Raw genomic sequence first — 26,851 nt, forward strand, 5'->3', positions numbered from 1 at the left:
GAACTGTGAGAATGTGAAAACATCTCCAGAGGCACCAAGGCCAGTGGAGAAGGAGGGAGAGGAGGTGCCCTGGCACCAGGAGAGAGATTCCCTTGTGAACTGGTCAGGCAAGTGAGGCAGCTGTGCCCCTGCAGACCCACTGATCTTGTCTGTACAAAGCTTACACAAAGCGTGGCTGTTCCTCTGTGCTTTGGATCCTTCCTACACTGGTTGAGTCTTTGGGATCAATTGGATCCTTCCTACACTGGTTGAGTCTTTGGGATCAATTGGATCCTTCCTACACTGGTTGAGTCTTTGGGATCAATTCCCCTCTTTGGAAGGTGTCAGGTATATATAGGTGCTTCCCTATATTTTCCCAGTGGCCCTTTTCATAGAACCCATGCAAATTCCAATAACCATGATGGTTGTAAGCACAAAGATGATTCCTTCCAACAGGGCAGCCAGCCAGGCTTTTAAGGACCATCCACCCATTTCTTGGGGAACTGTGTTAAGCCAATAACTCTCTGCTGCATCTCTGGTTGCTTGACTGACTTCTACTTATTTCCCCATCTCATGGAGTTGTTCTTGCAAGGTATTGGTTCTGTTTGGGAGCTGGATGCAGCTGTGGTCTTCGTCTCATTTAAGATATCCACACACTCACTAAGAGCAAATTTAGGCCTGGACTATTTTGCTGTGTCATTTCAGTATTAGCTTGAGCCTGCTTATTAATAATGTGGAATCCCTTTTGAGTGGCTCCTGACAAAGTTTCACCTTGCTAAGTGACATTTCCTTTCAATACTCAGTTTTCTAGAGCCATTAGTCCTGGTACTGGGAAACTCTGAAGTCTCAAAGCAGGCTTGGGCACCTCCAACTGTCTCTGCTAATGTTACAAATAGGCTTTGTGCCCCCATTAAAGCACCAATCTACACCTCCTGTAGACTTCCAATACCCTTCTGAAGGTGTAGTCCAAGTTTTGAGGTTCTTGGTAAGCCCAGTGCAGAGGGGAAGGTGGGAAGCTGTTTCTCCTGCTGGTCTGTCTAGGTGAGCAGGAGAAGAGCTGAGCTGTCTGTGACCCAGCTCTTGGCTCTCTGGCAAGTCGTGCTGTTTCAAAAGCGAGCTTTGACAGAGGGGAAAGACAAGGAAAAGGGGCTTTTGAGTGTGGTGTGACCTCAGAAAAGCTTCAGGATCTTCACCTCACCAAGCATTTCACTTGAAAAGCTCTTTCTGCCTCACTTCAAAGGGGTGGGCGGCCCTGGGAAGCAACGGTGATGTAGCAAGTAGCACTTTGGTCCTTGATTTACAGGAGTGTGTCACATTGACAGCAGCAGAGCTTAGATGACACCCATCTGCTGTAGCTCTGGAGTGAACATTCTTTATTGGGGGTCAGCTCCAGAGGTGTTCTGTAGCGTGTGACTAGCTGAGCCCTTCAGACCAGGGTCACTTTTGAAGGTTTCAAACCAAATAAAAGAGGATGTTCAAAATCATTGTGTGATTACAAGAACCATTAAATTCAGTTAAAGGATAAGTGGGTGTGTTTGAAGAGAAAAAGGGGCCCCCTGTGGGCAGGAGCCAGGAGAGGAAAGTGAAGAAGAGACATAGAGGAGCTTAGCAGCGGGTTAAAGGACAGGAGCAAACATGCTGTTCATAGGCCCCTTCCTCACCCAGGGTGGCTGCAGAGGCAGGAATCCAATCAGAGCTGCTGCCACATGACAGTCCCCCCATGGCCAAGTTCTCTCCTGGTCTGCAGGGAGCCCCACACAGCCTGAACCAAGTGGACACGGATATTGCAGAGGGTGGGAGCACAAGTGTGGGGCAGATGCCATGCAGTCACCCTATGGCTCTTGTTGCCCACAGGATTCAGTTGCCAACAGGTTTGTTGCTGTGGGGTGTCCCATCCCTGTTTCTTCCTCTCCCTTGCTCAGCCCCCCTCGTGGTGCCCCATGCAGAATCCCCCACGCCCAGCACCCGTAACCAGCGGCTCTGTGACATCACACCCCAGGGGCCAAGGTGCTGTGGGCAGCATGAGCACTGCAGTCACAGCATCAGTCCCTGCACTGGTGGTGACAAACCTTCCCTTGGTTCTGCCACGTGTTGCCAGAAGTGATGAAGCTTCTGCTCATCCTCATCGTGCTGGCCCTGTATTGCAGGCCTGCAAGCAGCTCATGGGAAAGCTGTAGGTAAGTGGCTCTGGGAGGGAGCTTGGGCAGCCCTTACAAGGTCCACTAGTGCCCCGTGGCCACGTCACAGCTCCCCAAACCCCACGGTGTGGGAGCCAGGCTGCAGGGCTGTGGTGGTTTATCCCAATGTCCACCCAGTCATTAAATCACTCCCCCTGCCAAACTGGACAGGAGAGAGAGAGAAATGTAACAAACAGCTTGTGAGTTGAGAGCTCACTCAGCAATGAGCGTCACGGGCAAAACAGACTCAACTTGGGGAGAAAAAGGTTTGATTTATTAAAGAAACAATAAGAGCAGGGAGATGAGAAATAGAATTGACTCTTAAAGCATCTCCCCCCACCCCTCCTCTGCCCACCACTCCCCTTCCTTCCCCCCAGCAGCGCAGACCGTGGGGGTTGTGGGCAGTTCATCGCAGATGGACTTTGCCACTGCTGCTGCTCAGGGGGAGGCCTCCTCACGCTTCCCACTGCTGCACTGTGGGCTCCCTCCCACGGGAGACACTCCCTCACCAACTGCTCCAGCGTGGCTCCTTCCCACGGGCTGCAGCTCCTCACCGACTGCTCCAGCCTGGGGCCTGCCATGGGGGCAGCTCCTCACACCCTGCCCCAGCGGGGGTCACCCACCGCCACAACAGTCCCACGGGGACACACTGCTCCAGCCCGGGGCCCTCCCAGGCTCACAAGCCCTGACACAAACCTGCTCTGGCCTGGGCTCCTCTCTCCCCACGGGCTGCCAGGAACTCGCTGCAGGGTGAGCTCCCCACGCAGTCACAGCCTCCTTCAGGCATCCCCCTGCTGTGGCGTGGGCTCCTCCACGGGCTGCCAGTGGGTCTGTGCTCCCCGGGGCCTCCATGGGCTGCAGGGGCACAGCTGCCTCACCATGGGCTGCACCACAGGGCACTGGGGGCTCTTTCTGCCAGGGCCTAAGCACCCTCCTCCCCTTTTCCTCCACTGGCCTTGGTGTGTGTGTGGATGTTTTCACAGTCACACTCCCTCTTGCTGCTGCACTTTTGGAACTGCTCAACAACTTCTTCCCCTTCTCTGTTATTCACAGAGGTGTCACCTCTATCACTAATTGGCCAAGCCTGGGTCAGGTGGAGGGTCCAGCTTAGAATTGAGCAGCCCTAACCCTGTGAGCTACATGGAAGCTTCTGGCAGCTCTTTGTTTAGAGGAGCCACCCCTGTAGCCCCCCTGCTACCAAAAACCTGGCCCAGCCAGAACCACTACACGGGCAAATGCAGAAGCCAGGGCTAAGGGCTCCCTGCCCCGCTGTCCATGCAGCACCCGGTGTGGAGGGCAGTGAGCTGCCCTGTAGCCTGAGCAGCGAGCCCTGGAGCAGGACACTCATGACTTTCTACTTACAGGGAGAGCTGCAGGCTCCAGCTCAAGGCTTCTTTGTCTGAGTCGTTGCGCATCGTGGGTGGCACAAATGCGGCTCCGGGGACCTGGCCCTGGATCGTCAGCCTCCAGCGCCCCTGGGGAAAACGCACCAAGCATTACTGTGGAGGGTCCCTCATCAACCCACAGTGGGTGCTCACAGCAGCCCATTGCTTCCAAAAGGCCAGGTGAGGAGGAGCAGGGAAGAGGCATCCCCACAACGCTGCTGCTGCTGCTCCCGTCCCGTTCCCTTGCAGTGAGCCCAGCTCCGGGGCACTGCCATGCTGTGCCCTCCGTAGCATGACTCACCTCTCTCCCTCAGCAACCAGGAGGCAGGCAAGTGCTCCCTCTGAGCCCTCTGCTCTCCATCTGCCTTCCAGGAACATCACCAAGTGGCGGGTGGTGACCGGGACCACAAAGTTGTCTCAGCTGGGCCCCGAGGCCCAAGTGCGCCGCATCAAGCGGCTGCTGCGTCATGAGGGCTACCGGAGACCCAGGGCTGAGAATGACATTGCTGTGCTGGAACTGGACCAGCCCATCCAGTGCAATGAGCACGTCCAGCTGGCCTGTTTGCCTCAACCCCAAGATGTGAAGGTGTTGGAGCTGAAAACCTGCTACGTTGCTGGTTGGGGATCCACAGTTGCACGATGTGAGTTCCCCTTGTAAAAGCTTTTGTGTCCTGAGGCCTGGCACGCTGGGGAGACGGGTTGGGCGTGAGGAGAGCCAAGGGGAGAGCCACAGTCAGGCTGTGGGGACATCAGGCTGCAGACAGGGGTCTGAGCCATTGTCCAAAGCCAGACTGAAGGGAAAGACGTGTCTGGTGTGTCTATGGGTAGGTGCAAAGCCGAGGCCCAGGGAAGGGCTTTGCCAGACAGGGGAGGGCAAGTGGCCCAGAGCTATTGGGGTTAATTCCTTGTTGTGCTCACAGCCACGAGACCCAAATTACCTGATGTGCTGCAGGAGGCCAAGGTTCATCTCATTGATACCAAGCTCTGTAACAGCAGCCAGTGGTACACAGGGGCTGTGCACAGCTACAACCTGTGTGCCGGGTACCCACAGGGTGGTATCGACACCTGCCAGGTAGGAGCAGCTACGAGTCACCCCCTGCAGCACCCACAGCCCTGTCCCACCACTGCTGGGGCTTCCCTCCCCTTCCCCATCATCATCTCCTTGCCCAGGGCCCCTTGCCTTGTCCCATAGGCCCGAGACTGCCCAGAAAACCCATCCAGGGTACTTGGCAGCCCTTAGGTCCAGAGCCCAGTGCAGGTACCTCTGTCTTCCACACATCCAGGGTCCCTGTGCTGACAGCAGCCACCCAACACTCCCTTCCTCCTCTCTGCTCTGCTGCAGGGTGACAGTGGTGGTCCCCTCGCCTGCCAAGACAGCCACGCTGACTACTACTGGGTCGTTGGAGTGACCAGCTGGGGGAAAGGCTGTGCAAGAGAAAAACGGCCTGGGATCTACACCAGCACTCAGCACTTTTATAACTGGATCCTGGAGCACATGGAAGGGCACCAAGACGAGACATCAGCTCCTCCACTGTCACAGCCTGTGTCCACCTCAGCCCCCTCTCAGACACCAAGGCCAGGTGCAACACAACCAGGCAGCTCCACGTCCTGTGCCTTTGCATGCCAGAAGGTGTTGAAGTTCTTTAGTTTGCTGCGGGGGCTCCTGCGGTTCCTGATGGGAAGAGGGGCTTGAGCAGCAGCGTGGCCAGGACCCAGCGCAGGCTGTGCTGTGCCACCACCATTTCCCCCTGGGGCACTGCCCGCTGCTCCAAGGGCAGCCCCTGTGTCCCACCCCTGCTCTGTCCTCCCCATGCTCCTCTCAGCACACACAAAGGCTGAAGGAGACTTAGTGTAGTCAATAAAGCTGCCTGTTTGCACAGCACGTTGTGCCTCAGTCCATCGCTCAGTCCCTGTGGAGCTGGGCTCATTTACAGCTGCATTAAAGTTGGTGTGTTGGAATCACAAGAAATTTTAGGAGCAACCTGTGATCAGCTCAAAAGAGACACAGAACGTCTGGGGAGTGGCCAGCACAGGGCCACCAAGATGATCAGGGGACTGGAACATCTTTCATACGAGGAAAGGCTGCGGGAACTGGGGCTGTTCAGTCTGGAGGAGACTGAGGGGAGAGTTTAACATTTATAAATAGCTAAAGGGTGGGTGTAGGAGGTTGGGAAATCCCTTTTTCTATGGTATGTAGCAACAGGACAAGCTGCTGCTCAGGGTTGGTTTGTTCTCCCCCAGCACTGCCAGGTCCCTCTCCTGGAGCTGCTCTCCAGCAGCTCAGCCCCAGCCTGGGCTGCTGCTGGGCTTGTTCCTGCCCAGCTGCACCACTCTGCCCTTGCTGCCCCTCAGCAGCTCCCTCTGTGCCCAGCTCTCCCTGCCTGGCAGCTCAGGCTCTGGGCACTCAGCCAGTGCTCCCAGTTTGGTGCCAGCAGGGAACTCGCTGAGGGTCCCTCTGTGCCCTCCCCCAGCTCCCTGATGGAGATGCTGAACCAGACTGGCCCCAGAGCCCATCCCTGTGGAACTCCACTGCCCACAGGCCTCACACTGGACCCTGTGCCATTGATCACTGTGAATCTTCTCTTTTCAGGGCGAGAAACCTTTCACAGATGACCCAGAAGAGAAAGAGGAGCCTGAGGAAGGAGAAAGAGGAGCCGGGCTCCCCGCAGGGCACGCTGGGGACACCAAGGGTTTAATCCTAAAAACAAGGATCTAGACCTTAAAACTACGAGTTTAGACACCAAAACAGGGGATTTAGACTCTAAAACTTAGGGTTTAGACTCCAAAATCGAGGATTTAGACCCAAATCCAGGTGGCAAAGACATAGAACGTGGATTTAGACCCTAAAAACTAGACTTTACCCCCCAAAAAATGAGGATTTGGACCCTAAAACTATGGCTATAGACCAAAAAAAAGGGAATTTAGACCCTAAAAAAGTGGGTTTTGACCAAAAATGAAGATATAGACCCTAAAACTGGTTATTTAGACCCTAAAACTGGTTGTTTAGACCCCAAAACCAAGGATTTAGATACTAAAACCATGGGTTTAGTTATAAAAACGAGGATCCAGATCCTAAAACTGGGTGTTTAGATGCCAAAACCAAAAAACTTAGACCATAAAACCAGGGGTTTAGTCCTTAAGAACGAGGATTTAGACCCTAAAACTGGGAGTTTAGGCACCAAAAAAAAGGGGATTTAGATCCTAAAACTGGTTGTTGAGACCCCAAAAACAAGGATTTAGAACAAAAACCAGGGATTTAGTCCTTAAAAACGAAGATCTAGACCCTAAAACTGGGAGTTTAGAACCAAAAATGGAGATTTAGACCCTAAAACAGGGAGTTCAGAACGAAAACGGGGATTTAGGCCCTAAAAATGGGTGTTTCGACCCCAAAACCAAGGATTTAGACCCTAAAACCAGGTGGTATAGACCTTAAAACAAGGATTTAGACCCTGAAAACTAGACTTTAGGCCCAAAACAATGAGGATTAAGACCCTAAAACTGTGGGTTTAGAGCAAAAAACGAGGATTTAGACCCTTAAACTGGGTGTTCAGAACCTCAACTACGAGGACTTAGACCCTAAAACCAGGGGTTTAGTACTAAGATCAAGGATCTAGACCCTAAAACTGGGGTTTTAGACACAAAAAAAGGGGATTTAGACCCTAAACATGTGGGTTTAGACCCCAAAATTAGGATTTAGACCCTAAAACTGAGGGTTTACATACCAAAAAGGGGATTAAGACCCAAAACCAGGTGGTATAGACCTCAAACCAAGGATTTAGACCCTAAAAACTAGACTTTAGGCCCAAAACATGAGGATTAACACCCTAAAACTTTGGGTTTAGACCCAAAAATGGACATTTAGACCCTAAAACAGGGAGTTAAGATCGAAAGTGAGTATTTAGGCCCTAAAACTGAGTGTTTCGATCCCCAAAACAAGGATTTAGACCCTAAAACGAGGGGTTTAGTACTAAAATCAAAGATTTAGACCCTAAAACAGGGGGTTTAGACACCAAAAAGGGGGATTTAGACCCTAAAACTGAGGCTTTAGACCCAAAAGTGGGGATTTGGACCCTAAAAGAGGGGATATAGACTGACAACTAGGATTAAGACCCTAAAACTGGTTCTTTAGACCCCAAAAACAAGGATTTAGACCCTAAACCCAGGGGGTTAGTCCTAAAAACAAGCGTCCAGACGCTAAAACTGGGAGTTGAAGACACCAGAAAAAGGGGATTTAGGCCCTAAAACTGATGGGTTAGACTCAAAAAACCGTGGGTTTAGACCCAAAACCGGGTGGTATAGACCTCAAAACAAGGTTTTAGACCCTAAAAAATAGACTTTAGGTGCAAAAAAATGAGGATTAAGCCCCTAAAACTGTGGGGTTAGACCAAAACACAAGGATTTAGACCCTTAAACTGGGTGTTCAGACCCGAAATACAAGGATTTAGACCCTAAAACCATGAGTTTAGTATTAAAATCAAGGATCTAGACCCTAAAAATGGGGGTTTAGACACCAAAAACGAGGATTTAGGCCCTCAAAGTGGGTGTTTAGACCCCAAAGCCAAGGATTTCGAGCCTAAAAGCAGGGGTTGAATCTTAAAAACTAGGCTGCAGCCCCTAAAAGCGGGAGGTGTGGAGGCTCGTTGGCGCCCCGCAGCCTCCATTTCCCATGACCCCCGGCGGGTCGCTGTGGCCCAAAGCAGCGGGCGGGAGCCGCGGTGCGTGCCGGGAGCTGTAGTTGTGGGGCGGCGGGCGGCAGGAGGCGGCGTGCGGCGGAGGGGGCGGGGCCTCGGCTTCCCAGCGTGCCCCGCGCGGAGCCGTTGCTCGTGCCCTGCTGGCGTGGGCCGCAGGAGGCTGTGGCTGTGCTGGAAGCTGATCGTGGAGCGAGTTGGTGGCAGGAGCTGGGAGTGTGTGGGGGAGGTGGCCGTGCAGAGCAGGTTTGTGTCAGGGCTTGTGAGCCTGGGAGGGCCCCGGGCTGGAGCAGTGTGTCCCCGTGGGACTGTTGTGGCGGTGGGTGACCCCCGCTGGGGCAGGGTGTGAGGAGCTGCCCCCATGGCAGGCCCCAGGCTGGAGCAGTCGGTGAGGAGCTGCAGCCCGTGGGAAGGAGCCACGCTGGAGCAGTTGGTGAGGGAGTGTCTCCCGTGGGAGGGAGCCCACAGTGCAGCAGTGGGAAGCGTGAGGAGGCCTCCCCCTGAGCAGCAGCAGCAGCAAAGTCCGTCTGCGATGAACTGCCCACAACCCCCATGGTCTGCGCTGCTGGGGGGAAGGAAGGGGAGTGGTGGGCAGAGGAGGGGTGGGGGGAGGGGTTATCCAGGCGCTTTGATTTCTCATCTCCCTGCTCTAATTTTGTAATAATCAAAGCTTTTTCTGCCCAAGTTGAGTCTGTTTTGCCCGTGACGCTCATTGCTGAGTGAGCTCTCTGTCCTTAACTCACAAGCGGTTTGTTCTATTTGTCTCTCTCTGCTGTGCAGTTGAGGAGGGGGAGTGATTTAATGACTGGGTGGCCATCAGGCTAAAGCAGCACAGGGGGGTGTAAGTAGAGGGGATGCTTGTCCAAGAAATGATTCCGATTCTGCTTCTCTTGCAGCACAGAGCTGTCTGGGCTGCAGGGACACAGCTGCCTGAGGTGAAGCGCAGAGAGATGCAAAGTACTGAGGAGAAACACCAAGCATGAAAGCTCCTTTGTTTTTTCACACACGCCAAAGAGATTTGCCTTCTCATGTAGGCACTTGGAGTGGAAGCAGGTGCAGAGATGAGCTGCAAAGCCGTGCAGGAGCGGCAAAAGGGCTCCAGGCAGCTGGCTGCTGATGGGAGCTGGCAAGAGAGTCCTACTTGGGAAGAGGCAAGAACTGGACTGTGGTTGAGTCAGAGAGACAGTCTTTGAGTTGTGTGAGCTGCTGCTGCCGCCAGCTGCCGGAGGCAGCACGGGCACGTTGTCGCCAGGCCCCCGGAGCACAGTCTGTGCTGCAGTTTGTTGCGGGAGGGGTGTCCCATCCCTGCTTGTGCCTCCCTCCCCTGCTGGCCCCCTGCGTGGTGCCCCACACAGAATGGCCCCCGCCCCAGCGCCCGCAGGCAGCGGCTCTGTGACATCAGCCCCGGGGCCGAGGTGCCGCGGGCAGCGCCAGCACTGCGGGCATTGCATGGGCCGCAGCGCTGCTGGGCACGAGCCCTCCCTCGGCTCTGGCAGCTGCCGCGTGTTGCCGCAGCAATGAAGCTTGTGCTGGTGTTTGTCGTGCTGGCCCTGTGCTGCTGGCCTGCGAGCGTGGCAGGGGACAGCTGTTGGTAAGTGGCTGTGGGAGGGAGCTGGGGCAGCCCTTCCCTGCAGGGTGCGCTGGTGCCAGGAGCTGGGAGCCAAGGGTTCCCCAGCGGCCCCGCTGCCCGTGCGGCGCCCGCTGGGGAGGGCAGACGGCTGCCCTGCAGCCCCAGCAGCAGCCAGCCCTGGAGCAGGACACTCCTGACTTGCTCTTTGCAGGGGGAGCTGCGGCACCCGGCCCCTGGCTGAGCAGCCGTGGCGCGTGGTGGGTGGCGTGAATGCCCGTGTGGGGGCCTGGCCCTGGACCGTCAGCATCCAGAATCCCTGGGGAGAGGGCACCGGGCATTTCTGTGGAGGGAGCCTCATCCATTCCCAGTGGGTCCTGACCGCAGGACACTGCGTCGACTTCTACCGGTGAGTAGGAGCAGGGCAGGGCCGTCCCCCCGGCACTGGCAGGGGCCCTGTCTGCGGCCCGGCCTGCCGCTGGCGTGCCAGGGATGGCGTGTGCCGGGCACGGGCCGGGCTGGTGCCGCCGCTTCCCGGCAGCCTGGGGCTGGCGCTGCCTGGAGCCCAGGGCACGCCGGGGCAGCCGTGCCCTCCGCAGCGCGGCTCGCCTCTCTCCCTCGGCCAGCAGCAGGCAGGGCACCGCTGGGCTGGGCCGGGCTGCAGCGCACGGCTCCGCTCCCTCTGAGCCCTCTGCTCCCCATCTGCCTTCCAGGAGACTGCCGTGGTTTCGGGTGGTGGTCGGGGCCAACCAGCTGACTCTGACGGGCCCCGAGGTGCAGGTGCGATACACCACGCGGGCGCTGCTCCACCAGAGCTACTTCAACGTCACCGACTACGACATTGCCCTGCTGGAGCTGGACCGGCCCGTGGAGTGCAACCAGTACGTGCAGGTGGCCTGTGTGCCTCACCCCGCCGATGTGGTGGTGTCCCAGCTGAGAGACTGCTACATCGCTGGCTGGGGCCAGACCACCGCACGAAGTGAGTTCCCCTGGGGAAAGCGCTGCTGTGCCCAGGGCAAGCCTGGTCCAGGAGAACTGGCTTGAGCAGTTGAGCTGGGCTTGGATGAGCTCTCGAGGGCCCTTGCCACCCCCAGCCATGGTTGATTCTATGCTTGTGGGCCACGGCCCAAAGGCAGCCCCAAGGGAAAGATGGGTGCGCTGCCTCTTTGGCAAGGTGCAAAGCCAAGGCCCAGGGAAGGGCTGTGTCCAGCCGGGGGAGGGGAAGTGTCCCGCAGCTGCTGAGGGCTAATTCCTTGCTGTGCTGACAGCCCACGGATCCGACGTGCTGCAGGAGGCCAAGGTGCGCCTCATCGATGGCAGGCTGTGTAACAGCTACGAGTATTACAGGGGGAAACTGCACAGCTACAACCTGTGTGCCGGCTACGCGCAGGGCGGCATCGACGCCTGCCAGGTAGGAGCAGCCGCGAGTCAGGCGCGGCAGCAGCCGCAGCCCTGTCCCACCTGGGGCTGCTGGGGCTTCCCAACACCCCCCTGAGCCTCTGTCCTGTGCTGCAGGGTGACAGCGGGGGCCCGCTGGTCTGCAGAGCTGCGGGCGCCAACTTCTTCTGGCTGGTGGGCGTGACCAGCTGGGGGGCAGGCTGTGGCAGAGCGCACAGGCCCGGGGTCTACACCTCCACCCAGCACTTCTACTACTGGATGCTGCAGCAGATGCACTCAGCAGGAAGGGCTGCTGCTCTCACCCGGGCGTGGAGACGTCTTCCCACCGACTCGGGGCCCTTTCCGCGGCCCAACCCCGAACTAGTCCCGGCACCAGAACCAGCGGACGGCTTTGGGCCCTGCCAACTCCCCATCAGCTCACTGGCTGATTTCTTCAGTTGTCTTGGGGAGCTGCTGCGGGGCCTGAGGGGAAAAGTGGCTTGAGCAGCAGGACTGTGCTGGATGTGCAGGGCTGGGCTCTGCCCCTCTCCTTCGTTGTAGCTCCTTAGCAGTAGGCGTTAGGTAGGAGGAAGTAGAAGCTGAAAAGCTGTTTGCAGAGAGTTGTAAAAATAAAAGGTTGAAAGCATGAAAGAGCCCCCTTTGCCTCCTTGTGTCCCTGCAGCACGGCCTGGCTGCCCTCCCTCTGCCCTGCAGGTAGGGGCCATCTCAGCCGCCCTGCCCTGGCTGGACAGCCAGCCCTGGCACACGGCTGCTCTCAGCTCCCTCCATGCTCATCCCAGCCTTGCACAGGGGGCTGAAAGCAAATGTTCTGCCTGTGGGTTTCATGGTGGCTCTCAGCCTCCCTGGTCATGGAGGGGGATCCTGGCTTGTGGTTGGGGAAGCCCTTGGGTGGAGGAGGGTGGAGGAGGGTGCTTTAGGATTACACCCTTGAACCGAGGATCCAGACCCTAAAACTGGGTATGTAGATCTGACAAACAAGAATTTAGACCCTAAAACCAAGGGTTTAGTCCTTAAAAACCAGGATCTAGACCCTAAAACCGGGAGTTTAGACACCAAGAAAAGGGGATTTAGACGGGAAAACTGAGGGTTTAGAGCACAAAACCGAGGAATTAGACCCAAAGCCAGGTGTTACAGACCTAAAAGGAGGATTTAGACCCTAAAAACTAGACTTTAGAACCAAAAAATGAGGATTAAGACCCTTAAACCAGGAGCTTAGACCCCCAAAAAATTGATTTAGACCCTAAGAGTGTGGGGTTAGACCTAAAAGTTAGCTTTTAGACCCTAAAACTGGGGTATAGATCCTAAAAAGGACTATTTAGACCCTAAAATCTAGACTTTACACCCCCAAAACGAAGATATAGACCCTAAAACAGTGGGTTTAGACCCTAAAAACAAGGATTTAGACCCTAAAACTGGGGGTTTAGACACAAAAATGAGATTTGGACCCTAATACAGTGGGTTTAGACCGAAAATTATGATTTAGACCTTAAACCTAGATGCTTAGTACCCCAAAACAAGGATTTAGACCGTCAACCCACAGTTTAGGCCCAAAAAATGAGGACTTAGACCCTAAAACCCAGGGTGTAGACCCAAAACCGAGGATTTAGACCTTAAAACACGGGGTTTAGACCAAAACAGAGAATTTAGATTCTAAAAGTATGGGTTTTGCCATTAAAATTAGGATCTAGATCTTAAAACAGGGGGTTTATACTGAAAACAAGGATTTAGATCCTAAAACCGGTTGTTTAGACCCCAAAAACAAGGTTTTAGACCTAAAAATGAGGGGTTTAGTCATAAAACCGAGGATCTAGATCCTTAAACTGGGAGTTTAGACACCAGAAACAAGGATTTAGACCCAAAACCAGGTGGTATGGACCTCAGAAAAAGGCATTAGACCCTAAAAACTCGACTTTAGGCCAAAAAACCCACAAGGATTTAGATCCTAAAGCAGGGGATTTAGACCAAAAAAGAGGATTTAGACCCTAAAACTGGGTGTTTAGATCTGAAAAACAAAGACTTGTACACTAAAACCTGGGCTTTAGTCCTTAAAAACGAGGATCTAGACCCTAAAACTGGGAATTTAGACACCAACAAAAGGGGATTTAGACCCTAAAACTGGGGATTTAGACCCTGAAATGAGGATTTAGAACCTAAAACCAGGGGATTAATCCTAAAAACAAGGACCTAGACCCTAAAAGTGGGAGTTTCGACACCAAAAAAGGGGATTTAGATGCTAAAACGGAGGGTTTAGACTCCAAAGTAGAGATTTAGACCCTGAAAGAGGGGGTTTAGACCGAAAACGAGGATTTAGTCCCTAAAAATGGGTGTTTCGACCCCAAAACCAAGGATTTAGACCCTAAAACCAGGGGGTTAGTCCTTAAAAGGAGGATCTAGACCCTAAAACTGGGAGTTTAGACACCATAAAAAGGGGATTTAGATGCTACAACTGAGTGTTTCGACCCCAAAACCAAGGATTTAGACCCTAAAACCAGGGTTTTACTCCTAAAAACGAGGTTCTAGACACCAAACCTGGGAGTTTAGACCCAAAAACGGAGATTTAGACCCTAAAACAGGGAGTTCAGACCAAAACCGAGGATTTAGTCCCTAAAAATGGGTGTTTCGACCCCAAAACCAAGAATTTAGACCCTAAAACCAGGGGGTTAGTCCTTAAAAGGAGGATCTAGACCCTAAAACTGGGAGTTTAGACACCATAAAAAGGGGATTTAGCTGGTAAAACTGAGTGTTTCGACCCCAAAACAAAGGATTTAGACCCTAAAACCAGGGGGTTAGTCCTAAAAACAAGGATCCGGCCCCTAAAACTGGGAGTTGAAACACCAAAAAAGGGGATTTAGGCCCTAAAACTGAGGAATTCGACCCCAAAAACGAGGAATAGGACCCAAAACCAGGTGGTATAGACCTCAAAACAAGGATTTAGACCCTGAAAACTAGACTTTAGGCCCAAAACAATGAGGATTAAGACCCTAAAACTGTGGATTTAGAGCAAAAAACGAGGATTTAGACCCTTAAACTGGGTGTTCAGACCTCAACTACACGGACTTAGACCCTAAAACCAGGGGTTTAGTACTAAGATCAAGGATCTAGACCCTAAAACTGGGGGTTTAGACACCAAAAAAGGGGATTTAGACCCTAAACGTGTGGGTTTAGACCCCAAAATTAGGATTTAGACCCTAAAACTGAGGGTTTACATACCAAAAAGGGGATTAAGACCCAAAACCAGGTGGTATAGACCTCAAAACAAGGATTTAGACCCTAAAAACTAGACTTTAGGCCCAAAACATGAGGATTAACACCCTAAAACTTTGGGTTTAGACCCAAAAATGGACATTTAGACCCTAAAACAGGGAGTTAAGATCGAAAGTGAGTATTTAGGCCCTAAAACTGAGTGTTTCGATCCCCAAAACAAGGATTTAGACCCTAAAACGAGGGGTTTAGTACTAAAATCAAAGATTTAGACCCTAAAACAGGGGGTTTAGACACCAAAAAGGGGGATTTAGACCCTAAAACTGAGGCTTTAGACCCAAAAATGGGGATTTGGACCCTAAAAGAGGGGATATAGACTGACAACTAGGATTAAGACCCTAAAACTGGTTCTTTAGACCCCAAAAACAAGGATTTAGACCCTAAACCCAGGGGGTTAGTCCTAAAAACAAGGGTCCAGACGCTAAAACTGGGAGTTGAAACACCAAAAAAAGGGGATTTAGGCCCTAAAACTGATGGGTTAGACTCAAAAAAAGAGGATTTAGACCCAAAACCAGGTGGTATAGACCGCAAAACAAGGTTTTAGACCATAAAAAGTAGACTTTAGGCCCAAAAAAATGAGGATTAAGACCCTAAAACTGTGGGATTCGGCCAAAACACGAGGATTTAGACCCTTAAACTGGGTGTTCAGACCCGAAATACAAGGATTTAGACCCTAAAACCATGAGTTTAGTATTAAAATCAAGGATCTAGACCCTAAAAATGGGGGTTTAGACACCAAAAACGAGGATTTAGGCCCTAAAAGTGGGTGTTTAGACCCCAAAGCCAAGGATTTCGGGCCTAAAAGCAGGGGTTGAATCTTAAAAACTAGGCTGCAGCCCCTAAAAGCGGGAGGTGTGGAGGCTCGTTGGCGCCCCGCAGCCTCCATTTCCCATGACCCCCGGCGGGTCGCTGTGGCCCAAAGCAGCGGGCGGGAGCCGCGGTGCGTGCCGGGAGCTGTAGTTGTGGGGCGGCGGGCGGCAGGAGGCGGCGTGCGGCAGAGGGGGCGGGGCGTCGTCTTCCCAGCGTGCCCCGCGCGGAGCCGTTGCTCGTGCCCTGCTGGCGTGGGCCGCAGGAGGCTGTGGCTGTGCTGGAAGCTGATCGTGGAGCGAGTTGGTGGCAGGAGCTGGGAGTGTGTGGGGGAGGTGGCCGTGCAGAGCAGGTTTGTGTCAGGGCTTGTGAGCCTGTGCGGGCCCCGGGCTGGAGCAGTGTGTCCCCGTGGGACTGTTGTGGCGGTGGGTGACCCCCGCTGGGGCAGGGTGTGAGGAGCTGCCCCCATGGCAGGCCCCAGGCTGGAGCAGTCGGTGAGGAGCTGCAGCCCGTGGGAAGGAGCCACGCTGGAGCAGTTGGTGAGGGAGTGTCTCCCGTGGGAGGGAGCCCACAGTGCAGCAGTGGGAAGCGTGAGGAGGCCTCCCCCTGAGCAGCAGCAGTGGCAAAGTCCATCTGCGATGAACTGCCCACAACCCCCATGGTCTGCGCTGCTGGGGGGAAGGAAGGGGAGTGGTGGGCAGAGGAGGGGTGGGGGGAGGGGTTTTCCAGGCGCTTTTATTTCTCATCTCCCTGCTCTAATTTTGTAATAATCAAAGCTTTTTCTGCCCAAGTTGAGTCTGTTTTGCCCGTGACGCTCATTGCTGAGTGAGCTCTCTGTCCTTAACTCACAAGCGGTTTGTTCTATTTGTCTCTCTCTGCTGTGCAGTTGAGGAGGGGGAGTGATTTAATGACTGGGTGGCCATCAGGCTAAAGCAGCACAGGGGGGTGTAAGTAGAGGGGATGCTTGTCCAAGAAACGATTCCGATTCTGCTTCTCTTGCAGCACAGAGCTGTCTGGGCTGCAGGGACACAGCTGCCTGAGGTGAAGCGCAGAGAGATGCAAAGTACTGAGGAGAAACACCAAGCATGAAAGCTCCTTTGTTTTTTCACACACGCCAAAGAGATTTGCCTTCTCATGTAGGCACTTGGAGTGGAAGCAGGTGCAGAGATGAGCTGCAAAGCCGTGCAGGAGCGGCAAAGGGGCTCCAGGCAGCTGGCTGCTGATGGGAGCTGGCAAGAGAGTCCTGCTTGGGAAGAGGCAAGAACTGGACTGTGGTTGAGTCAGAGAGACAGTCTTTGAGTTGTGTGAGCTGCTGCTGCCGCCAGCTGCCGGAGGCAGCACGGGCACGTTGTCGCCAGGCCCCCGGAGCACAGTCTGTGCTGCAGTTTGTTGCGGGAGGGGTGTCCCATCCCTGCTTGTGCCTCCCTCCCCTGCTGGCCCCCTGCGTGGTGCCCCATGCAGAATGGCCCCCGCCCCAGCGCCCGCAGGCAGCGGCTCTGTGACATCAGCCCCGGGGCCGAGGTGCCGCGGGCAGCGCCAGCACTGCGGGCATTGCATGGGCCGCAGCGCTGCTGGGCACGAGCCCTCCCTCGGCTCTGGCAGCTGCCACGTGTTGCCGCAGCAATGAAGCTTGTGCTGGTGTTTGTCGTGCTGGCCCTGTGCTGCTGGCCTGCGAGCGTGGCAGGGGACAGCTGTTGGTAAGTGGCTGTGGGAGGGAGCTGGGGCAGCCCTTCCCTGCAGGGTGCGCTGGTGCCAGGAGCTGGGAGCCAAGGGTTCCCCAGCGGCCCCGCTGCCCGTGTGGCGCCCGCTGGGGAGGGCAGACGGCTGCCCTGCAGCCCCAGCAGCAGCCAGCCCCGGAGCAGGACACTCCTGACTTGCTCTTTGCAGGGGGAGCTGCGGCACCCGGCCCCTGGCTGAGCAGCCGTGGCGCGTGGTGGGTGGCGTGAATGCCCGTGTGGGGGCCTGGCCCTGGACCGTCAGCATCCAGAATCCCTGGGGAGAGGGCACCGGGCATTTCTGTGGAGGGAGCCTCATCCATTCCCAGTGGGTCCTGACCGCAGGACACTGCGTCGACTTCTACCGGTGAGTAGGAGCAGGGCAGGGCCGTCCCCCCGGCACTGGCAGGGGCCCTGTCTGCGGCCCGGCCTGCCGCTGGCGTGCCAGGGATGGCGTGTGCCGGGCACGGGCCGGGCTGGTGCCGCCGCTTCCCGGCAGCCTGGGGCTGGCGCTGCCTGGAGCCCAGGGCACGCCGGGGCAGCCGTGCCCTCCGCAGCGCGGCTCGCCTCTCTCCCTCGGCCAGCAGCAGGCAGGGCACCGCTGGGCTGGGCCGGGCTGCAGCGCACGGCTCCGCTCCCTCTGAGCCCTCTGCTCCCCATCTGCCTTCCAGGAGACTGCCGTGGTTTCGGGTGGTGGTCGGGGCCAACCAGCTGACTCTGACGGGCCCCGAGGTGCAGGTGCGATACACCACGCGGGCGCTGCTCCACCAGAGCTACTTCAACGTCACCGACTACGACATTGCCCTGCTGGAGCTGGACCGGCCCGTGGAGTGCAACCAGTACGTGCAGGTGGCCTGTGTGCCTCACCCCGCCGACGTGGTGGTGTCCCAGCTGAGAGACTGCTACATCGCTGGCTGGGGCCAGACCACCGCACGAAGTGAGTTCCCCTGGGGAAAGCGCTGCTGTGCCCAGGGCAAGCCTGGTCCAGGAGAACTGGCTTGAGCAGTTGAGCTGGGCTTGGATGAGCTCTCGAGGGCCCTTGCCACCCCCAGCCATGGTTGATTCTATGCTTGTGGGCCACGGCCCAAAGGCAGCCCCAAGGGAAAGATGGGTGCGCTGCCTCTTTGGCAAGGTGCAAAGCCAAGGCCCAGGGAAGGGCTGTGTCCAGCCGGGGGAGGGGAAGTGTCCCGCAGCTGCTGAGGGCTAATTCCTTGCTGTGCTGACAGCCCACGGATCCGACGTGCTGCAGGAGGCCAAGGTGCGCCTCATCGATGGCAGGCTGTGTAACAGCTACGAGTATTACAGGGGGAAACTGCACAGCTACAACCTGTGTGCCGGCTACGCGCAGGGCGGCATCGACGCCTGCCAGGTAGGAGCAGCTGCGAGTCAGGCGTGGCAGCAGCCGCAGCCCTGTCCCACCTGGGGCTGCTGGGGCTTCCCAACACCCCCCTGAGCCTCTGTCCTGTGCTGCAGGGTGACAGCGGGGGCCCGCTGGTCTGCAGAGCTGCGGGCGCCAACTTCTTCTGGCTGGTGGGCGTGACCAGCTGGGGGGCAGGCTGTGGCAGAGCGCACAGGCCCGGGGTCTACACCTCCACCCAGCACTTCTACTACTGGATGCTGCAGCAGATGCACTCAGCAGGAAGGGCTGCTGCTCTCACCCGGGCGTGGAGACGTCTTCCCACCGACTCGGGGCCCTTTCTGCGGCCCAACCCCGAACTAGTCCCGGCACCAGAACCAGCGGACGGCTTTGGGCCCTGCCAACTCCCCATCAGCTCACTGGCTGATTTCTTCAGTTGTCTTGGGGAGCTGCTGCGGGGCCTGAGGGGAAAAGTGGCTTGAGCAGCAGGACTGTGCTGGATGTGCAGGGCTGGGCTCTGCCCCTCTCCTTCCTTGTAGCTCCTTAGCAGTAGACGTTAGGTAGGAGGAAGTAGAAGCTGAAAAGCTGTTTGCAGAGAGTTGTAAAAATAAAAGGTTGAAAGCATGAAAGAGCCCCCTTTGCCTCCTTGTGTCCCTGCAGCACGGCCTGGCTGCCCTCCCTCTGCCCTGCAGGTAGGGGCCATCTCAGCCGCCCTGCCCTGGCTGGACAGCCAGCCCTGGCACATGGCTGCTCTCAGCTCCCTCCATGCTCATCCCAGCCTTGCACAGGGGGCTGAAAGCAAATGTTCTGCCTGTGGGTTTCATGGTGGCTCTCAGCCTCCCTGGTCATGGAGGGGGATCCTGGCTTGTGGTTGGGGAAGCCCTTGGGTGGAGGAGGGTGGAGGAGGGTGCTTTAGGATTACACCCTTGAACCGAGGATCCAGACCCTAAAACTGGGTATGTAGATCTGACAAACAAGAATTTAGACCCTAAAACCAAGGATTTAGTCCTTAAAAACCAGGATCTAGACCCTAAAACTGGGAGTTTAGACACCAAGAAAAGAGGATTTAGATGGGAAAACTGAGGGTTTAGAGCACAAAACCGAGGAATTAGACCCAAAACCAGGTGTTACAGACCTAAAAGGAGGATTTAGACCCTAAAAACTAGACTTTAGAACCAAAAAATGAGGATTAAGACCCTTAAACCAGGAGCTTAGACCCCAAAAAAATTGATTTAGACCCTAAGAGTGTGGGGTTAGACCTAAAAGTTAGCTTTTAGACCCTAAAACTGGGGTATAGATCCTAAAAAGGACTATTTAGACCCTAAAATCTAGACTTTACACCCCCAAAACGAAGATATAGACCGTAAAACAGTGGGTTTAGACCCTAAAAACAAGGATTTAGACCCTAAAACTGGGGGTTTAGACACAAAAATGAGATTTGGACCCTAATACAGTGGGTTTAGACCGAAAATTATGATTTAGACCTTAAAACTAGATGTTTAGTACCCAAAAACAAGGATTTAGACCGTCAACCCACAGTTTAGGCCCAAAATCCTGGTTTGTGGCTGGGAAAGCCCTTGGGTGGAGGAGGGTGGCAGCCCAGAACTGGACACAGGACTCTAGATGAGGCGTCACCAGGGCACAGGAGAGGAAGAGAAGAACCTCCCTTGACCCGCTGCCCACACTCTTGTTAATGTCCCGAGGATTCCATTGGTTTCTTGCCCTCGAGGGCATGTTGCTGGCTCATGGTCAGTTTCTCTTCATCCAGCACTCCCAGGTCTCTCTCTGCAGAGCTGCTCTGTAGCAGTTCAACCCCCAGCCTGTCCTGGTGCATGGGGTTGTTCCTTCCCAGAGGCAGGACTTGTCCTCATTGAATCTCAGGAGGTTCCTCTCTGCCCAACTCTCCAGCTGGTCGAGATCCCACTGACTGGCCGCACAGCCTCTGGGGAATCAGCCAGTGCTCCCAGTTTGATGCCAGCAGGGAACTTGCTGAGGGTCCCTCTGTCCCCTCATCCAGGTGGTTGATGAAGATGCTGAACCAGACTGGCCACAGAACCCATCCCTGTGGAACCTCACTGGCCACCCGCCTCCAACTCCATTCTGTGCCATTGATCAGCACCCTCTCACCACCAGCCAGCTCTCCATCCACCTCACTGTCCTCTCATCCGAGCCACACTGCCTGAGCTTTCTGATGAGGATGTTGTGGGAGACAGTGTCAAAAGCCTTGCTGAACTCAAGGCAGATGACATCTGCTGCTCTCCTCTCATCTAGCCAGCCAGTTATGCACTCACAGAAGGCATCAGGTTGGGCAAACAGGATTTGCCCTTGGTGAATCCATGTTGACTCCCCCTGATAGCCACCTTTTCCCTCCTATGTTCAGTGATAACATTCAGGATGAGTTGTTCCATCACCTTTCCAGGGATGGAGGTGAGGCTGAGCAGCCCATAGTTTCCTGCCCTTTTTGCAGCCTGCAGTGACATTGGCCTTTCTCCAGTCTTCAGGCACCTCGCCTGTGCTCCATGGTTGTTCAAAAATGATGGAGAGAAGCTCAGCAATCACATCAGCAGCTCCCTCAGCAGCACTCCAGGATGCGTCCCATCAGCACCCGTTGACTGATGAGCCTTCAGCTTGGCCAACAATCAGGATTTAGATCCTAAAACTGGGGGTCTAGATCCTAAAAATAAGGAGTTGTACCCTAAAACTGGGGGTTTAAATCACATTCTAAGGATTTAGAGCCTAAACTATGGGGATTAGATCAAAAAATTGTAAGGATTTAGACCTTAAAACCAGAGGTTTAGACCCCAAAATGAGCATTTAGAGCCTCAAATCGGAGGAGTTTAGATCAAGATATTGGGGGTTTAGCCCCTAATACTGGGGATTTAGACCCTAAAACAAGGATTTAGAGCCTAAAACGGGGGTTTTAGACTCTAAAATGAGGATTCAGACCATAAAATTGAGGGTTTAGACCCAAAAAGTAGGATTTAGACCCCACAATCTAGAGTTTAGGCACCAAAAATGAGGATTTACAACCTAAAAGCAAGGATTTACACCCTAAAACTGTGGTTTAGAGCAAAGACTGGTAAGTTAGACCTTAAAACTAGGGGTTTAGATTCCAAAAACCATTTTTTAGTCCTGAAAACTGTGCTTTAGACTCTAAAATGAGAATTTAGACCCTAACACTGTGATTTAGACCCTGAAATTAGGATTCGGATCCTAAAACTGGGGATTAGACACTGCAATAAACATTTAGACCCTAAAACTGGGGGATTAGACCCCGAAAATGAGCAGTTAGACCCCAAGACTGTGGTTTAGATCTGAAGGATTGAACCCTAAAAATAAGGATTTAGACCCTAAAACTGGGAGTTTAGACCCCAAAAACATAGATTTAGACCCTAAAACTCGGGAATTAGATCCTTATAACAAGGATTTAGACTCAAAATCAGGTGGCATAGACCTCAAAAGAAGCATATAGACCCTAAAACTGGGGGTTTAGACCCTGAAATGAGGATTTAGACCCTAAAATTGGAGAATTAGACCCCGAACATGAGCAGTTAAGCTGCAGGGTTTCTTTTTCTTTGTGCAGGGGTTCTTCCATGTTGCATGAAAAGGGAGAGACCAGACACCAATCTGATGTACATCAGCTCCAATTTATTGTCACATAATCATCACTTATATACCTTTTCCAAAGGCTCTGTACGTGCCACAATTCATGGCAAATAGTTAATACTGAGCATCACGTGCTATGCAGAAGGCCTCAAAGTTTCATTTTTGTAACAACTTAAACACCAACCTCACTGTGTTTAAACACCATCCTTATTGTGCTTAAAACATCAGCCTTATTGGGTCTAAAACATCACGCCATCTGTTGGGCCTTCAGTTAGTTTTCTCTCACACTATGGTTATGCTTACCTTACATTGAGTTAACTTTATATTATTGTTAGTTACATATGTTACAATTTATTAGTCAAGTACAGTCAATCATACAATGCTAAACTGAATGCTCTATTCAGTCTTCTAACAATGCTTAGTTTAATGCTCTGTCCTATCTTCTTGCTTTGACCCTGTTTCTGTTACAATCTGCAGTTTTGGTTTTCCCCTTGCTCAAGCAGCTATCACATAGACATTCCTTTCTGGCCTTTTTTTGCTGTAGAAGGCAATTCAAAGACAAACTGCTGACTTTCTCCATTTCTGACTGACTCTGTAACATTCATTATAGCCCAGGCCCCAACATCTGGGCATTGCAAGGGGACTGTGTGAAATCAGTGATCATCTAGGCACTACAACAGGGCTGTGGGACATAGCAGTACATGTGGGCATTGCAGAGGGTATGCGGTGTGTGTCGCATCACGGCACATGTGGGCACTGCCAGAGTGCTCTGTGACATCACAGCACATCTGGGCACTGTAACAGGGATATGTGACATCACAGCACATCTGGGCACTGCAATAGTTTCCTGTGAACTCACGGGACACCTGGGTACTGAAATGTGTGACATCCAAGAACATTTGGGCATTGCAGAGAGACTCTGTAACACCACAGCACTTCTGAGTGCTTCAACAGTTCTCTGAGGCTTCACATCTGGGAAGTGCAAAAGCACTTTAAAGCTGGCTGTGTGACATCAGAGCACATCTGGACATTGAGAGGGGACTGTGTGAAATCAGAGAACATCTAGGCACTACAACAGGGTTGTGTGGCATAGCAGTACATGTGGGCATTGCAGAGGATGTGCGAAATGTGTTGCATCACAGCACATCTGGGCAGTGCTACACTGCTCTGTGACATCATAGCATATCTAGGCACAGGAATGGGGCTGTGTGACATCACAGAAGATCTGAGCACTGCAACATGAGTGTTTGACATCACATCACATCCGGACACTGCCGTGGGGTTCTGTGACATCACATCACCACTGGGCACTGCAACAGTGCTCTGTGACATCACAGCACATCTGGGAACTCAGTCACTGCTCTGATATGTAACAGCACATCTGGGCACAGCAATAGTTCTCCGTGATATCACATCTGGGAACTGCAAGAGGGCTGTGTGATATCACAGCACATGTGGGTACTGCAACGGGGCTCAGTGACATTGCAGCACATGTGGGGATTGCAGAGAGGCTGTGTGGCATCACAGCTTATCCGGGCACTGCAATTGTTCTCTGTGACATCACAGCAGATGTGGGAACGGCAGCAGTGCTCTATAAGATCACATCACCTCTAAACGCTGCAACAGTGCTCTGTGACATCACAGCATATGTACGCAGTGCAACAGGACTGTGTAACACAGCAGCACATCTGGGCTTTGCAGCAGGACTGTGAGACATGACAGCACATCTGGGCACTGCAATAGTGCTCTGTGACATCACAGGACGTTTGGGCACTGGACCTATAGTGCTCTGAGATTTCACATAGTATCTTGGCACTGAAACGAGACTCTGGGGCATCACAGCAGACGTGGGCACTGCAACAGTGCTCTAAAACATCATATCACAAGAGGACATTGCTACAGTGCTCTGTGAGATCACAGCACATCTGGGCACTGCAACAGGAGTGTTTGACATCGTATCACATCCGGACAGTGCTGTGGGGTTCTGTGAAATCACATCACCAATGGGGACTGCAACAGTGCTCTGTGACATCACAGAACATATGGTTACTCAATCACTGCTCTGATATATAAGGGCATATCTCGGCACTGCAACAGTGCTCTGTGACATCACAGAACATCTGGGAACTGCAGTGGGACTCTGTTACATCCAGCACATCTGGCACTGCAGCAGTTCTCTGTAACATCACATGTGGGAACTGCAATAGGGCTGTGTGACATCACAGCAGACGCGGGCACGGCAACAGTGCTCTGTAACATCGCATCACCTCTGGACGCTGCAACAGTGCTCTGTGACATCACAGCACATCTGGGTACTCCATGCAGGCTGTGTGACATCATAGAATCATAGAATGCTAGGGGTTGGAAGGGACCATTAGAGATCGTCTAGATCAACACCCTCCCTCAGAAACAAGTTCACCTAGATCATGTCGCACAGGAAGATGTCCAGGCTTGTGCTGAAGTCCTCCAAGGAAGGAGACTCCACAAGACCTCTGGGCAGCCTGTTCCAGTGCTCCGTCTTCCTTCTCCACATCACAGCACATCTGAACATTGCAACAGTGCTCTGTGACATCACAGGACGTGTGGGCACTGTAACAGGGTTCTGTGAAAATACAGCACTCCAGGGTGCTTCAAGAGTGCTCTGTGACATTACAGCACAAATGGACAGTGCTACAGTGCTCTGTGACATTACAGCACAACTGAGCATGGCAAGATTGCTCTGTGACATCACAGCACAGGTGCGCACTGCAACAGGAGTGTGTAATACAACAGCCCATCTGGGCTTTGCAGCGGGGCTGTGTGACATGACAGCACTTTTGGGCACTGCAATAGTGCTCTGTGACATGACAGGATGTCTGGGCACTGTAGCAGTGCTCTAAGACTTCACATAGTATCTGGGCACTGAAAAAGGACTCTGTGGCATCACAGCAGATGTGGGCACTGCAACAATGCTCTGTGACATCACAGCACAACTAGGGACTGCAACACGGCTGTGTGACATTGCAGGAGATGTGGGCATTGCAGAGGATGTGCTGTGCATGTTGCATCACAGCACATCTGGGCAGCACTACACTGCTCTGTGACATCATTGCTTATCTAGGCACTGGAATGGGGCTCTGTGACATCACATCACATCCAGACACTGCGGCAGTATTCTGTGACGTCACATCACCTTTGGGCACTGCAACAGTGCTGTGTGACATCACAGGACGTCTGGGCACTGTAGTAGTGCTCTAAGCCTTCACATCATATCTGGGCACTGAAATAGGACTCTGTGGCATCACAGCATATCTGGGCACTGCAACAGTGCTCTGTGACATTATATCACAACTGCACACTACTACAGTGCTCTGTGACATTACAAGACATCTGAGCTCTCAATCACTGCTGTGATATATAACAACATCACAAGGCACTGGCACGGTGCTCTGTGACATCACAGCACATCTGGGAAAGGCAGCAGTGCTCTGTGACATCACAGAACATGTGCACAGTGCAACAGGACTGTGTAACACAACAACACATCTGGGCTTTGCAGCAGGACTGTGTGACATGACAGCACACTGGGCAATGCAATAGTGCTCTGTGAGATCACATCACAAGTGGGAATTGCAGTGGTACTCTGTGACATCACAGCACAGCTGGGCACTGTAACAGGGCTATGTGAAATCACAGAACTCCAGGGCACTGCAAGAAGGTTCTGTGACATCATAGCACAAATGGACATTATTACAGTGCGCTGTGACCTTACAGCACATCTGGGCACTGCAAGAGTGCTCTGTGACATCACAGCACATCTGGGAACTGCACTGGGACTCTGTTACATCCAGCACATTCGGGCACTGCAAGAGTTCTCTGTGACATCACATCTGGGAACTGCAACATAGCTGTGTGACATCACAGTACATGTGGTTACTGCAACGGGTCTCTGTCATTTCAGCACATGTGGGAATTGCAGAGAGGCTCTTTGACATCACAGCTCATCTGGGCCCTGCTACAGTGCTCTGTGACATCACAACAGACGTGGGAATGGCAACAGTGCTCTATAACATCACATCACCTCTGGACGCTGCAACAGTGCTCTGTGAAATCACAACACATCTGGGTACTGCATCCAGGCTGTGTGACATCATGGAATCATAGAATGGTAGGGGTTTGATGGTACCATTAGAGATCATCTAGACCAACATCTTCCCCCAGAATCAAGTTCACCTAGATCACGTCGCACAGGAATGTGTCCAGGCTCGTGCTGAAGTCCTCCACAAAAGGAGACTCCACAAGCCCTCTGGGCAGCCTGTTCCAGTGCTCTGTCCTCCTCTTCCACAGACATTTGACATCACAGCACAACTGAACACTGCAACAGTGCTCTATGACATCACAGAACAGGTACGCACTGCAACAGGAGTGTGTAATACAGCAGCCCATCTGGGCTTTGCAGCAGGGCTGTGTGACATGACAGCACTTTTGGGCACTGCAATAGTGCTCTGTGACATCACAGGACGTCTGGACACTGGACCTACAGTGCTCTGAGATTTCACATCGTATCTGGGCACTGAAACAAGGCTCTGTGACATCACAGCAGACGTGGGCACTGCAACAGTGCTCTGAAACATCATATCACAACAGCACATTACTACAGTGCTCTGTGAGATCACAGCACATGTGGTCACTGCAACAGTTTTCTGTGAAATCACAGGACACCTGGGCACTGAAATGTGTGACATCCAAGGATATTTGGGCATTGCAGAGAGACTCTGTAACACCACAGCACTTCTGAATGCTGCAACAGTTCTCTGTGATATCACATCTGGGAAGTGCAAAAGGACTGTAAACCTGGCTGTGTGACATCACAGCACATCTGTGGTCATTGCAGAGGATGTGCGGTGTGTGTCGCATCACAGCACATCTGGG

At 53.4% G+C, this 26,851-nt stretch overlaps 1 protein-coding gene across 1 annotated transcript; it reads left to right on the forward strand.

Annotated features, from left to right (window-relative positions):
* The first annotated feature begins 2,082 nt into the window (after positions 1-2,082).
* On the forward strand, positions 2,083-11,816 carry LOC133629569 (acrosin-like). Its single transcript, XM_062020212.1, has 10 exons — positions 2,083-2,156; positions 3,527-3,721; positions 3,914-4,182; positions 4,462-4,613; positions 4,884-5,044; positions 6,132-6,231; positions 10,180-10,205; positions 10,510-10,775; positions 11,065-11,207; positions 11,312-11,816. The coding sequence occupies exons 1-10, from the start codon at positions 2,083-2,085 to the stop codon at positions 11,675-11,677; spliced, it is 1,752 nt and encodes a 583-aa protein (XP_061876196.1). The 3' UTR covers positions 11,678-11,816.
* Positions 11,817-26,851: the final 15,035 nt, after the last annotated feature.

Source organism: Colius striatus, unplaced genomic scaffold (genome assembly GCF_028858725.1).
Source record: "Colius striatus isolate bColStr4 unplaced genomic scaffold, bColStr4.1.hap1 scaffold_76, whole genome shotgun sequence".
Taxonomy (NCBI): Eukaryota; Metazoa; Chordata; class Aves; order Coliiformes; family Coliidae; genus Colius; species Colius striatus.

Excerpts from the sequence above, each read along its gene's own strand:
- LOC133629569 (XM_062020212.1), top strand. The coding sequence starts at position 2,083 with ATGAAGCTTCTGCTCATCCTCATCGTGCTGGCCCTGTATTGCAGGCCT. Across the intron at positions 6,232-10,179 it reads GCACGCTGGGGACACCAAGG|GCAGGACACTGCGTCGACTT; the intron begins GTTTAATCCTAA and ends TGGGTCCTGACC. Across the intron at positions 10,206-10,509 it reads CACTGCGTCGACTTCTACCG|GAGACTGCCGTGGTTTCGGG; the intron begins GTGAGTAGGAGC and ends TCTGCCTTCCAG.